Source organism: Engraulis encrasicolus, chromosome 8 (genome assembly GCF_034702125.1).
Source record: "Engraulis encrasicolus isolate BLACKSEA-1 chromosome 8, IST_EnEncr_1.0, whole genome shotgun sequence".
Taxonomy (NCBI): domain Eukaryota; kingdom Metazoa; phylum Chordata; class Actinopteri; order Clupeiformes; family Engraulidae; genus Engraulis; species Engraulis encrasicolus.
This window is the reverse complement of record NC_085864.1, coordinates 25,145,505-25,158,856: the sequence shown is the minus strand read 5'-3', so window position 1 is coordinate 25,158,856 and position 13,352 is coordinate 25,145,505. Positions and strand designations below refer to the sequence as shown.

General features: G+C 41.6%; 2 protein-coding genes across 2 annotated transcripts; both read right to left on the bottom strand.

Annotated features, from left to right (window-relative positions):
* Positions 1 to 347: 347 nt before the first annotated feature.
* Positions 348 to 5,326, bottom strand: LOC134453812 (extracellular calcium-sensing receptor). The gene is made up of 7 exons (XM_063204560.1): positions 5,266 to 5,326; positions 4,397 to 4,556; positions 3,738 to 4,053; positions 2,351 to 3,139; positions 2,014 to 2,238; positions 1,674 to 1,797; positions 348 to 1,261 (listed from the first exon to the last, which is right to left on the bottom strand). The coding sequence occupies exons 1-7, from the start codon at positions 5,324 to 5,326 to the stop codon at positions 348 to 350; spliced, it is 2,589 nt and encodes an 862-aa protein (XP_063060630.1).
* Positions 5,327 to 7,378: 2,052 nt separating this feature from the next.
* Positions 7,379 to 10,603, bottom strand: LOC134454343 (extracellular calcium-sensing receptor-like). Its single transcript, XM_063205299.1, has 6 exons — positions 10,313 to 10,603; positions 9,396 to 9,749; positions 8,961 to 9,200; positions 8,652 to 8,879; positions 8,383 to 8,506; positions 7,379 to 8,292 (listed from the first exon to the last, which is right to left on the bottom strand). Exons 1-6 carry the CDS (start codon positions 10,601 to 10,603, stop codon positions 7,379 to 7,381), a joined length of 2,151 nt encoding a protein of 716 aa, XP_063061369.1.
* Positions 10,604 to 13,352: the final 2,749 nt, after the last annotated feature.

Here is a 13,352-nt window from a genome sequence, read left to right as displayed (position 1 = left end):
CTTAATATTCTTGTACAGTGACTATTTTTGTGAGGTAGGAAAGACACATTTCTTAGTATTAATGTATGCATTGATACACAGGCCACAGAATAATGTGTGTTTTTTGCCATACGTTTTTCTGTTCCTGTGCTTCAATTAGAAGAAGAAAAAGATCTCAACAAGACCAGGGTGTTGGGGTCAAGCCATCTTCTTTATTCCATCTGGATAACATCACTTAAATGGAATTTTATTATATACATGTTTATTATTTACAACTTCAAATACTATTAAATAATTTGCAAAACAATGGAAACAACAAATGCATATTATATACAGCAATAATTTGTAAATATCTGTAAAATGATAAGTCAAAGAGCTTTTGAAGGCATTTTCCCCATAAGATGCTTTTTGGTGTTTTTATCTGGTTTATACAAAATGATATAACATTTTGGTAGGAAAATGCAAAACAATACCCCAAAACTAGATGCAAGAATTGCAAATATCTCTACTGCTACAGTGAATTTTCCAGGAGAGCTGACATAAGCAGGGATAAATGCAATCCAGACTGCGCAGAATATCAGCATACTGAATGTGATGAATTTGGCCTCGTTGAAGTTATCGGGCAATCTGCGAGCCAGGAAAGCCAGGATGAAACACAAGAGAGCAAGGAGTCCAATATAACCCAATACAGCCCAGAATCCTATTGATGATCCAACATCACATTCTAGAATGATCTTTTCCTTGTAATGAGTCATATTCTTGTAAGGGAAAGGAGGTGATATGGTCAACCAGAGCACACATATGAGAACTTGTATGAAGGTGAAGCCAAGAACGCTGAGTCTCTGCTGCAGAGGCCCAAACCACTTCATGACATTACTGCCTGGAAGAGTGGCTCTGAAGGCCATTAACACCACTATCGTTTTCCCCAGAACACAGGAGATGCAGAGAACAAAGGTGATCCCAAACGCTGTGTGACGCAACATGCAGGACCACTCAGAGGGCCGACCAATGAAAGTAAGAGAACAGAGGAAGCACAACATCAGTGAAAACAATAGCAAGAAGCTCAGTTCCGAATTGTTTGCTTTGACAAGGGGTGTGTGCTTGTACTTAAAAAATATTAGGCCGATTAAAAATGTCAACCAGGCCCCAATGACTGAGAAGGCAGTCAGAAGAATGCCCATGATCTCTTTGTGGGAAAGAAATTCAGTTTCCTTTCTGAGGCATTTGTCCCTTTGCTTGTTGGACCACAATTCCTGATTGCAAAGACTGCAGGTGATGGAGTCTAAAAATAAAAAAGAGAAGCATTTAATTAGGTACATACCAAGTCAAAATGCAGTATAAAACACATCTAAATCAAGAGCATACAATGGATGCTAAAAAGGTGTTACTTTTAAATATAAAAGCATTTTCAAGAGCCCTTTCAAGAGGTAGTTAAACAGAGGCCTTCTTAAAAAAAGATGTAAAGAATACACTGGATTTAAAATGGTGGTGCTCTGTAGGCCCTGTACCTACAATAAATTGCCATAAGTTGTGTATTTTCACAATGGCTTCAGGTCACTCACTTTTAATACGTATTGCACAAGATTAATTATTGTCTTCATTTATTCATTTTTCATGCTCCTACATGAATGTACTTATTGCAATATAGATCTAAATGTCTCCAATGTAATGTACTTGTGTTTGTAAACATGCACCTGTGTCATTGCTTATCTCTCCCTCTCCACACGGTATACAGTCATAGCAGCATATGGGCTTTCCTTTCTGTTGGGCCTTCCGGGTCCCTGGGGGACAGCTCTCACTGCACACAGACACGGGCACCTACACAATATGGATGAACAGAGACACGTGTACATGTGCATGTGAACGATGATCATGAAACCAGCTCATTCGCGAATAAATATTGTTTTATAAATATTTCAAATGATTATAAATATTGATGGGTTCCCTTGCAATTATATGTTGCACATTGCATTTGCGCTACAGTATAAAGAGAATACATTTTCATGTGCCAAGTGAATGTAAATGGACTAGTACCTCTGTGGCATTTTTAGCCCATACTATGGAGCCATTTACTTTGAGTCGATGTTGAGCAGGTAATGAGGCATCATAAAGTCCTACTGTCACAAACCCCAGCTGCCCATCTTTCTTGGGCTGCCAGTTTATGATCTCATATTTGGCAGTGGGGTCTCCATTAGCATCAAAGAACACTTCATCTCCCTCTTTCGTCTTAAATTTGATCTTTTTCAGGTGCTCTAACATCTAATAATAAGGGACACAAGTAAGAAAAATCAGTTTATGAGAACGAAAAAAGCAAAAATGTAATTAATAATTTCAAAGTGTCTTTGATTAACAGCCACGTCAGGCACCCCACCGTATGAGGTTCAGGCTGCCTCTTGGTAGCACAGGTGTCTTTGCAGCGAAGGGCCCGATGCAATGCGTGAGCCACAGCGTACACACCCTTGTACACATTGTTAAAGATCGCCATCAGAGACATGTCTGTGAAGGTGTTTTCCACTCCTGACAAGTCTTCTTGGCCGGTACACGTTTTAACCTTAGAGTTATTCAAAGGAGCGAATTTACACTTGAACAGAGCCTCCCACAGCTCCGTGAAAATGGCATTGCTGGAAGAGTTCAATGGCTGGATGTCTAGGATGAAGTCTTTCAGCCCTGTAACATGTGCTTGGGGGATGGACAGCCCTATGGCTCCGCTTAGAATGTGATGTCGGTCCAGACTGGCTACGTACGAGTCCGAGATCCACCCTTCGGTTCCGACCCACTGATAGCCTACAAGGTTTTGTTCAGCAAACACCTCCAGAAGCACCTCCAGATCTAGATGTGAGACAAATGCCACCACTACCCGTGAAGTAGACAAACGAACTTGCTCTACCAACTGCAGCATCTTTTCGTGGGGGTCGTTTCTGAAAAAGGCCACCGAGTACTCCAGACAAATGCCCATTTGCTCCGCGACTGCTTGAAAAGTGGCCATCCCGTTGTTTCCATAGTCGTCGTCGGTTCTGATGGCGCCGACCCAGGTCCAGCCGAAGTTCCTGACCAGCTCGGCCAGGGCCCGGCTCTGGTAGTAGTCGCTGGGGATGGTTCGGAGAAACGACGGGTACTTGCTTTTGTCACTGAGGCAGGCACATGTGGCATAGTGACTTATCTGAAACAAGGCAAGGCAAGGCACGTTTATTTGTATAGCGCATTTCATACACAGGTGCAACTCAATGTGCTTCACAAGATTAACAAATGCAAAAAAGAAAGGAAACATGGAAGAAAGAAGGAAACAAACAAGACCCCCTGGTGTGAAAGGATGTGAAAGCAGAGAAAAAGAGCAATTCACCACACACTGGTGGGCTGACACTTACGTGTACAGCATGGTTTATTTTAGTCCAACAATGTGGCAAATCTAAGTCCATCAGTGTGATTTCTCCCTTTTCTCTGGCTTACTTATGACTGCGCACCATCAGTACCTGGACATTGGCTTTGCACAGGGCCCTTATTCTTTTAGACATAATAATGAATTGTTTTGTCCCTTACATATAGGGTTGCCAACCATCCCTTGAAATACGGAATCGTCCAGTGTTCAGAAATAAAAGTACGGGTTCTGTATTGAACTGAAACGGGACACGGGACGTTAAAATGCAGGAAATTACATTTAAGAAATACAACATTTTCTGGGTGAAAATCCCCAGCCCCCCAGCTACAATGAAGTGTCCCGTATTGTTGTCATTGACAGTTTGCAACCCTATGTACTGTACCATGGGGATGCGGAATGGCCCGATGCTGGTTGCGATGGCCATGCAGGGCGAGGACGACGTCTCCCCGATGAAGGCCACCACCTGGGCCGCCTCTGGACAGGGACCCTCGGAGGAGGCGGCGGCAGCAGTAGCAGCAGCGGTGTCACTGTAGCCGTTGCTCAGAGCCATGGCCCCCCTCACCCCCATGGCTACCGAGCCACACGAGTCGTATATCTTGTAGCCCAGAGACACTCCCGGCAGCAAAGACGTGCTATTATTGATCTCCTGCACAGCATACAACACCGTCTGGGCATACTGGAGGGCTCTGAAATTCAAGCTGGATAACAAACATACAACATTGAATACGTTGGAAAATTTCAATTCATTATTTTCTGATTATGAGCTTTCCATTGTTTTGGTAATACATTTAGACAATTCAAACTTAAATCACACTCTTCTGTTGGTAAGAAATGGTACGGTGCACCACTCTCTCAGCCCTGACATTAAGGCTGGATAACAAAACAGTCAAACAATTTGAAATGTTTCATTATGATAGGTACAGGAATAATTTGACCAAAACGTATTAACAAATATCAAGAAAATACAAAGCAACACAGCAACTTTGCAATACAATAGAACACAAAAAACGCTGTAATATGATCCACTTCAACCAGGCTGACCTGGTGCACTGCAAAGGAGATGGGTGCTCTGAATAGGAATTGTCTTCATTCTTCCAGCTACTGTGGAAGGAAAATATTCCTCCAATGATGATGTCTCCATCTTTCTGCAAAAGAGGGTAAAAAGGGTTTCCCCTTAGTTTGCACTGAGATTGAGTGGTCACTGATACACAAACAAATACCAATATCAAAAGGGCTTTGAGGTTTTTTGAATGGTCAACACAAAACATATTTCTTCCACAGTGCTATGATTACAAGTGGGGTAGATGATAAAATGGCAACCATTTATTTATACTGTAAGGGTGTATGCAATCCTCAGTGGTACACACGTGGAGATTTTCTGGAAGGAGGTACCTTATGCAGATGAAATGAAAATGATCGAGAAAGGCCAGTCATATTTCATTTGCTCAACTGTATATCATCTGGCCCAATGGATTTACAATAACTGGCAGATATCAGGATGTTGAGGAACACACCTGGCCCTCAATAAGATACAATGGCACATTTACTTCTTACTAATGTTGCTGTTGCTTTTGCTGTCTTTTCAAGGTTTATTAAGGTAAGGTTGGAACATAACAATAAAGTATCCAAGGCACTCCTCAAAAAAGTTAAAATAGCTTTATTGTAATGGCTAAATCATATTTGATTATTAAAAAAAAAAAAACGGCATTATGTTTCAGCCAGTGTAGATCTTACATTGTGGGTCTTCATTATCTTTCTATTACTAAAGAGCACCTTCACCCTACATTTCAAGAGTAACGCTGCACCCCCCAAACCTACAACATGTTTGTTGTGCAACCTTTTGCACGCACACAACCGAGTGTGAAGCAAGTGCAAGTGGGCCTTCCTGGTCCCTGGGGGACAACTCTCACTGCACACAGACACGGGCACCTGCACAATATGGATACAACCAAGTGTGAAGCAAGGGCTCATACTTATGGTCAACATTTTCTGTCATTGTTGGACCCTACTGTGATCTCAATGCTCCCTCAATGGTTCCTAGGGCTTGTGTGTCAATATTGCACAATAGGCACGTTCATCTAATCTTGCATTCAAGTGAGTTACCACATATGGGTGTAAAAATGGGTGTTAAATTTGCATGGCAATTGCATGACAGGTGCAGACATGTCATAGAGGAGGCAATCTGTAGTTATTTTGAAACCATCTGAGTTTGTGGCCTTGAATGTCCATGTCTAATCATTACCCACTTAATTATGCCCACTGTCATTAGGCCAACAAAGCAAGAGGATGTAACCTTAATTCCCCCCCAGGGATCAGTAAAGTTACTCTACTACCAAGTTAAATTAATACACTGTATAATTCACATATCGATCTGAAGTGTAAGAACGTTGCAAATCAAAACCTTAGTGACCAAATTAGTCATTAGTCATTAATCAGTCAGTAATTAATGCATTTTCCATAGCTCACTAATTCATAATTGGTTTGTAGTTACAGCTAACCTCAATCCACACATTATTTACTGTCTGTACACAATTAAGAGAACCATGAAGTTGTACTAAATTGGATGGTGGATGGATATGGATTTGGATGGAGTTGCATTCTGAGGGGTTCTTTGGTGTTGTCGTGAAATGATCACTGTTCAGTTCACATAAATGTCCATTGGAGGGCGTAGTAAGGCTCATCCAGGCATGAAATATACAGTTTTATGCCTGGATGAGGTATGGCTCTGGGCATGGCTTTGGACAAGTGCTGTCTACACAGAGCTCTGTAGAGAGTGGAAGTAGATAGCATACCTATTCCTCACTCTAAAATAAGCGAAAGAGGACAAAATGTTAGAATTTGCATATTCAATACAGGATGTAGAGATATTTTTATAGTGCCACGCTAAACTGGTAACCCTACTCGAAAAGCGTTGAAGCATGCCATTATTACTAGACTATGTATGGTGTGTAAATAAATACAGAACTGACACCATTATGGTTTTGGAATTGTGTCACTTTACAGTAGATATACCATAAATTAATGAATAATAATATAATTTATTCAATTTACGTCAAATCATTTAGGCAGAGAGATTCCACACACTACAAAGACAAAATATTTCTGAGGTATGTTTAATAAAAAATCTTCGGTCGAATACACTGCAGACGACAAATACCTTTAATACACTCTGTGGAGACGTACAAAGTCAATGTCATTTTTTATTTTGTAGTAGACGATGCATATCCAGAGCATGCATGAGACAGATGTGGTGAGGGGCTGTCCTGTGTGTCTGGGTCTGACCTGGAGGACACCACAGTCTGTAGAGGGGCCTGCGGAGAGCAAAGCTAGTGGGTCAGGGCCCTCTGGGGAACCTACTGTGTAATACTATTGTGATTGTTGTCCTGTGGCAAGTGCCTTGATGCAATGACCGCCATGAAAAGTTATATTTAAAGGGACACTGTGTAGGAAATTGTCAAAAAAGGTACTGCAACTATACTGTGTATTGAAAATGGGCTGTCTATTGCCAAATTTGATCTTTACATGAAGTTTACTAAGTAATAAACACATATTTTCTTCTGTGGTCCAAGTACAGTCATTTTTACAGCTAAAATTGCTATTTTTGGAAATTCAAAATGACAGACCATGGAGAAGATCCCCCTTTTCATGTATAAAAAGTGCTATTTGTCCAGTCATAGTGAATACTTAGAATTTGATGGTGGGGGTAAGTATTCATGAAAAAGGTAACATTAGTGAATGGGCAGCATGAATTCTGGAAATAAACAACTACAAATCTCACATAGTGTCCCTTTAAATTAATATTTACAAAAATTAAGGACAATGTTTTATGCCTACTTTTTTGTTATCAATAAGTATTTGATAAGACTGTAAATAAGAAGAAAAGAGGAATCTGAGTGTGATCCACCTTTTCTTAGAAATGGTAGCGCTGCCCAAAAGAGATTCAGATACATTCTTTGTAACACTTTACTAATTTTCTGTTCAATTACCATACACATTGAGTACTTCATAGTCGTCAATTAACCCCTACAAAGCCTTAGGCTCTGTCTTTCCCATCATGTGTTTCTTTGTGTTTTGCTCAGGCTTTATTAGAATAATGTAACATTTTGGTGTGAAAATGCACAGAAGTAATCCAAAACTAGAGGCCAAAATAGCAAATATCTCAACAGCCACTGTGAATTTCCCAGGAGAGCTGACATAAGCTGGTATAAAAGTGATCCAGACGGCACAGAATATCAGCATACTGAATGTGATGAATTTGGCCTCATTGAAATTATCTGGTAGTTTACGAGCCAGAAAAGCCAGGACGAAACACAACAGAGCAAGTAGTCCAATATAGCCCAATATGGCCCAGAATCCTATGGCTGAACCCACATCACATTCTAGAATGATCTTATCAATGTAAAGGTGCATGTTTCTGTAAGGGAAAGGAGGTGATATGATCAACCAGAGCACACATATGAGGACTTGTATGAGAGTGAAGCCAAGAACGCTGAGTCTCTGTTGCAGAGGCCCAAACCACTTCATGACATTACTGCCTGGAAGAGTGGCTCTGAAGGCCATTAACACCACTATCGTTTTCCCCAGAACACAAGAGATGCAGAGAACAAAGGTGATCCCAAACGCTGTGTGACGCAACATGCAGGACCACTCAGAGGGCCGACCAATGAAAGTAAGAGAACAGAGGAAGCAGAGAGTCAGGGAGAAGAGCAGTAGGAAGCTCAGTTCTGAGTTGTTAGCTTTCACTATGGGTGTGTCTCTGTGTGTGAAAAACACGGCTGCCACCAAAATAGTGACTGTCGTACCAAATACAGAGAAAAATACCAGCACAATTCCCATGATCTCAGAATAAGACAGGTATTCAATATATTTCAACACACACTTATCCTTACTCTCATTCGACCAGTAATCTGGAGGGCAGGGAAGGCAGTCATGTGAATCTGGGGAAAAAAAGAAACAAAAGTTTATTAATGCATATGTCCAAGTTTCTGTATATCCCATATAGTTGTTATAATTGGTGGGTGCTCTACCGGTTATATTGCTTATCTCTCCCTCTCCACACGGTATGCAGTCATAGCAGCATATGGGCTTTCCTTTCTGTTGGGCCTTCCTGGTCCCTGGGGGACAGCTCTCACTGCACACAGACACGGGCACCTATTGATATTTAGAGAGATGAAATTGATTAATCACAATCAGTTGTTGTAAATTTTAAAAATACATTTGTAAAAATTAAGTATCAGATCAGAACAGATTCGGTTTAAATCAGTACAAGTAGAGCGCTGCACTTCATTTCTTGTACCTGTGATTGGCCACCGGCCCATGCCAGGCCTCCTTGGTTCAAAACAAAGCGCTGTTCTGAGGGTGCAGATGTGTCATAGACTCCAACAGATTTAAACTGCAGAGTTCCCTCGTCATCGGGCTGCCAGTTGACCAGCTCATACCGAGCAGCAGGGTCTCCCCTGGAGTCAAAAAATATCTGCTCCCCAGTCGTGGAGGTGAAATTCACCTTCTTCAAATATTCAAGCACCTGTTGGGTAAAGTGGAGACAGTGTAAGCTTCGTTGAGAGATTATTGATTTACTTTTTTAGTTGTTCCGTTTCCCATTTACCTTTGGAGGAGCTAACACATTCTGTTGGGTTTCATTGTGTATGGCATCCATCATTAGATTATGAAGAGAGTGTGCAACCGCATACACAGCGGTGTAGACTTTGTTAGAGATGCGCAGCTCAGACACATCAGTGTACTGATTCTGTAGAGCCAGCAAGCTCTCCAATCCTGTGCACTGTGAAGCGGTCATTTGACTGTTTTCAAAGGAGCACTCAAAGGCTGTCTCCCAAAACTCTCTGACGAGGAGGTTATTTGGAGCTTTATAGGGATGCACATTGACCAGGAACTCCTTCAGCCCTTCTAGTGCCACATTTCCTATCGCAAACCCTACGGCTCCCGTCAAGAAACTGTAGGATTTTGTCTTGGAAATGCCTTTAGAAGTGATCCATGACTCGCTTCCCACAAACTGCAGCCCTGAAATGTTATGCAGTGCCAGCTCGTTCAAAAGAGGGATAATGTCTCCCTGCGCTAGGAACGCCACTATTACCCTGGACGTGGCCCCCTTGATAACGTCAACTATTCTTTGGAGCTCTTCTTTGGGATCTGTTCGGAAGTAGGCCTCAGAATACTCAATGCAAACACCAAGCTCATGGGCAGCTTCCACAAATGTAGCTATTCCGTTATTCCCGTAATCATTCCTACTTCTTACGGCCCCCACCCAGGTCCAGCCAAACAGTTTGACCAGCTGTGCCAGGGCTCTGCTCTGGTAGTAGTCACTGGGGATGGTTCTGAAAAAGCTCGGAAATCTGTCTCTGTTGCTGAGACAGGCGCATGTAGCGAAATGACTGACCTAGAGATATTAAAGAGAAAAGACTGATTAACGGGAAAATGCAACCATAATATACCATGTTTGTAAGGTTACACTGTGTCATAAACAGATAATACACTGTAAAACATTGCAATTCAATGAAACGTAAAAAAGATAGTTGCCCTGCTGCCTTAAGTTTGTAAGTTAACTCAACTCTAGCCTTTCTCAAGACGAGTCAACTAACAAATTTAAGGCAGCGGGGCAACTTACTTTTTTGCATTTAACTGACTGCAATCTTTTACAATGTGTACATAATTATGTCAGTGGTTCTATTGGTCATTGCAAGCTTAGCCACATTTACATTTTGAGGAGAGAGCACACCACAGCTAAACATTTACTGTTGTGCATTCACTTTTCAAAGACATGTTAAATTTAATCTGTTGTGTGCTCCAACTCTTTCCTCATCGAGCATTGTACCACTGTGATGCACCTGCCAGATGATGTTTATAGTCTCAATTTAACATTCAGATTCATACAACTTTATTAATCCCATCAGTGGGGAATTAAGTTTTCAGCATTTTCTTTACATTTCCGTATCGTCTCACCACAGGGATGCTGAAAGGTCCCACTGCAGAGGCCATGCCAATAGTGGGAGTGGATCCAGACTCCCCTACGATGGCTTGAACAGCTGGTGGCCGCTGGCACGACGTGTCGCTCAGAGTCTCCCCAAAGCCGTTCATCAGGGCCATGGCTGAACGGATGGCCAAGATAATGGAGCCACAGGAATCATAAATCTTGTAGCCAAGTCTCACGCCAGGTAGGAGGTTAGTGTTGTTGTTGATTTCCTCTACCGCAAAAATAAGTGTCTGAGCAAACTGAAACTCACGCAGATTCATTCTGTAAAAGTATTCATGACACAGACAATTCTCGATTTGTTTTCACATGACTAGGAAAATGCACCCAGAAAGACTTGTACACTTATTAAGGATGAACATACTGTGATCGTTCCACAATTGGTACTGGCCAAGCCACAAGCAGCTGTGCCAACGTATGCACGGGCATTTCCATTTGTCTGTATCTATGCCAATCCTCAAATTATCAAGTCATCAATATGTACAAATACTGCATTGTCCCACTTAACATACAGTAGGACAGCTGACATACTATAGCATTATTATGTTTTAGGACACAGATGTGAATTCACCATGTGAGCAATGAGCATTTACAGTACATACCTACATACATACATACAATACATAAATACATTTCAGTGACATTAAAACGAATCAAAACGATTCATGAACCTCATCATTGTTTCATAGAAAATGATTTGACTGTTTTTTTTTTGCGTAGGCCTAATGCATAAAACTCATTAAAGTCATCATACAGTTAGGTAAAACAAACAATACAGTGACCCACAATACAAACCTGATACATGAGGTAGGCTCTGGCTCTGAGGTAAAACTATGAGCTTTCATCACAGGTTTTCTGTGTAAAGAAAAAACTGCCCCGATATTGACATCCCCTTCGGCAGCCAAGAGAGGCAGAGCTGGTTGGCCCAGCAATCTACAGCCCTGTAGAGATAATCTGGCCAACAGACTCAGCAACAGCAGTATGAGCAGAGAGGGGTGGGCCATGACTATGTACCGTACATCCACAGAGTGGAGGCCAGTGAAGTGATAGGGTGGTGGGCGACATCAGTTTATTGTAGAGATCGAGATGCCCCCAGGGGACAGACACAGTATATCCTCCAACCTCTCCTCCTCCAATTCCACATGTCATCTCTCTGTAAAAACATACCAGTAAAAAAAACTAGCACAGTCTTAATGCATAGATGGTATAATTCCTAATGCATTTTAAAATCGGTTCTTACAACATATTAAAGACAAAAGATGTCCTTTGATTTCGCTGGGTATCCCATGACAGTAACATTCAGTTTCATTAACTTTTATATATTTTATACTTGTTAAGTCTGTTATTGGTACAGTGCAAGAGCACTTACTGTATAGAGTGCAGACCTCTACCAAGACATCTCAGAAAATCACCAAACAATATCAAGAGACCTACAGTGTGTCACAGAAGTGAGTTCACCCCCTCACATTTTTGCAGATTCATTTTCATAGGACAACATTAAAGATATTTCACTTTGACACAATGAACAATAACCTGTGTACAACATATAACCACATCAAATTGTGTCGTACACGCCATGTTAAAATCCTGTAGATAATGTTTGAGAAGGGGCCATGTTGGCCCGAAACATCACAAAATTAAAAGGGATTAAGAGGGAGGCCATCGATGTGCGTTTCATCCCTGCCTTACATTGAACTTTAACAATTTGACTCAGCACCTGGCTTAAATAGATGTTTGGCTAAATTATTTACCCCAACCTAGCATATAATTGAATCATATGCCATCTAGCAGCTAGTTAGAATAGCGGAAGTAAAGAATTAACAGTATTAGGAGCAGTGCACGTTCACGTACAAACATGTTTGGAAACACATGTGGAAAATGTAAGGACATTCGTAAGATCAGTTGTTAATGTCTGAAGCCTGCCACGCATCATTATCAGGAAATCTAACAGAGGGCCCCTCTCAAAACCTAGGACAGTGCACTTCCAAGTGTATCAGCCTAATTAGTCACATCCAGTGATTGGATACTCTTTATTAGTCACACCCAGTGATTGAATATTCCGTGGAGTTCACCAAAGAGCATCCAATCACTGGGTGTGACTAATTAGGCTGATACACTTGGAAGTGCACTGTCCTAGGTTTTGAGAAGGGCCCACTGTGCGCTCTGGTTCTTGATTGTGATTGGCTGATAGCCGTTGTAAATTGTGCGTAAACACACACAATTCCAAATGAAGATTCTATGCGCGATTCTACTCCGCTTCGCATTGTGCCCCACTCCTCTTACCTGTTATAAATTGAACACAAAGCCACGGCCTCTCGTGGCTTATTCCCTAAATGCAACCCAGACAGATGCATGGTCCAAGGCCTAGACCTACATACCATGGCTTTTCCCTGCTATGGCATCTTCTTTTACTGTTGCACAGATTCAAACCCCAAGTAGCTTTATGGTTTCATAATCGTCAGTGTGCTATGCTCTGCGCCGTATCCGATTTCTTCTGAATTTCCCCAGGTTAGCATGGTCACTTACCCTTTCGCCCTGCTTACCCAAAGGGTATCTTGGTGTCACAGTGTCAGAGCACCCCATTGGACCTGGCCATAAAGGTGCACTGTGTAATATTCACAAACGTTACCTTTTTCACAAACACTTACCACCACCTTCAATTTCTAAGTATTCATTATGACAAGGAAAATTGCACGTTTCAGACATGCAAAGGGGGATCTTCTCCATTGTCCGCCATTTTGAATTTCCAGAAATAGACCTTTTTAGCTGCAAAAATTACTATACTTTTGTCATACTAGTAGTGAATATCAGTTTATTCCTTTAGAAAATCATTGTTGGCAGTATTTGGGCAATTTGGCAGTAGGCAGCACCATTTCATACCCAACCCCCCCTTACGACAATCGGTGGAACGTTAGCAAGTTGCCAATCGCAAATCATAGAGCTCAAACACTGTTTGGCGCAACCCGCCTTCAAAATTGGACACAAAATTGGGAGTCGTGTAGTTTGAGCCTG

Bases quoted from the DNA above. Each gene is read 5' to 3' on its own strand.
- LOC134453812 (XM_063204560.1), bottom strand. From the start codon at position 5,326: ATGAGCCCTTGCTTCACACTTGGTTGTATCCATATTGTGCAGGTGCCC. The intron at 3,140-3,737 runs GTACAGTACATA...GCCTTGTTTCAG, and splicing joins GGCCATTCCGCATCCCCATG to ATAAGTCACTATGCCACATG. The intron at 1,262-1,673 runs GTGCATGTTTAC...TTTTATTTTTAG, and splicing joins AGAGATAAGCAATGACACAG to ACTCCATCACCTGCAGTCTT.
- LOC134454343 (XM_063205299.1), bottom strand. From the start codon at position 10,603: ATGAATCTGCGTGAGTTTCAGTTTGCTCAGACACTTATTTTTGCGGTA. The intron at 9,750-10,312 runs GTGAGACGATAC...TAATATCTCTAG, and splicing joins GACCTTTCAGCATCCCTGTG to GTCAGTCATTTCGCTACATG. The intron at 8,880-8,960 runs GTAAATGGGAAA...TTTACCCAACAG, and splicing joins ATGTGTTAGCTCCTCCAAAG to GTGCTTGAATATTTGAAGAA.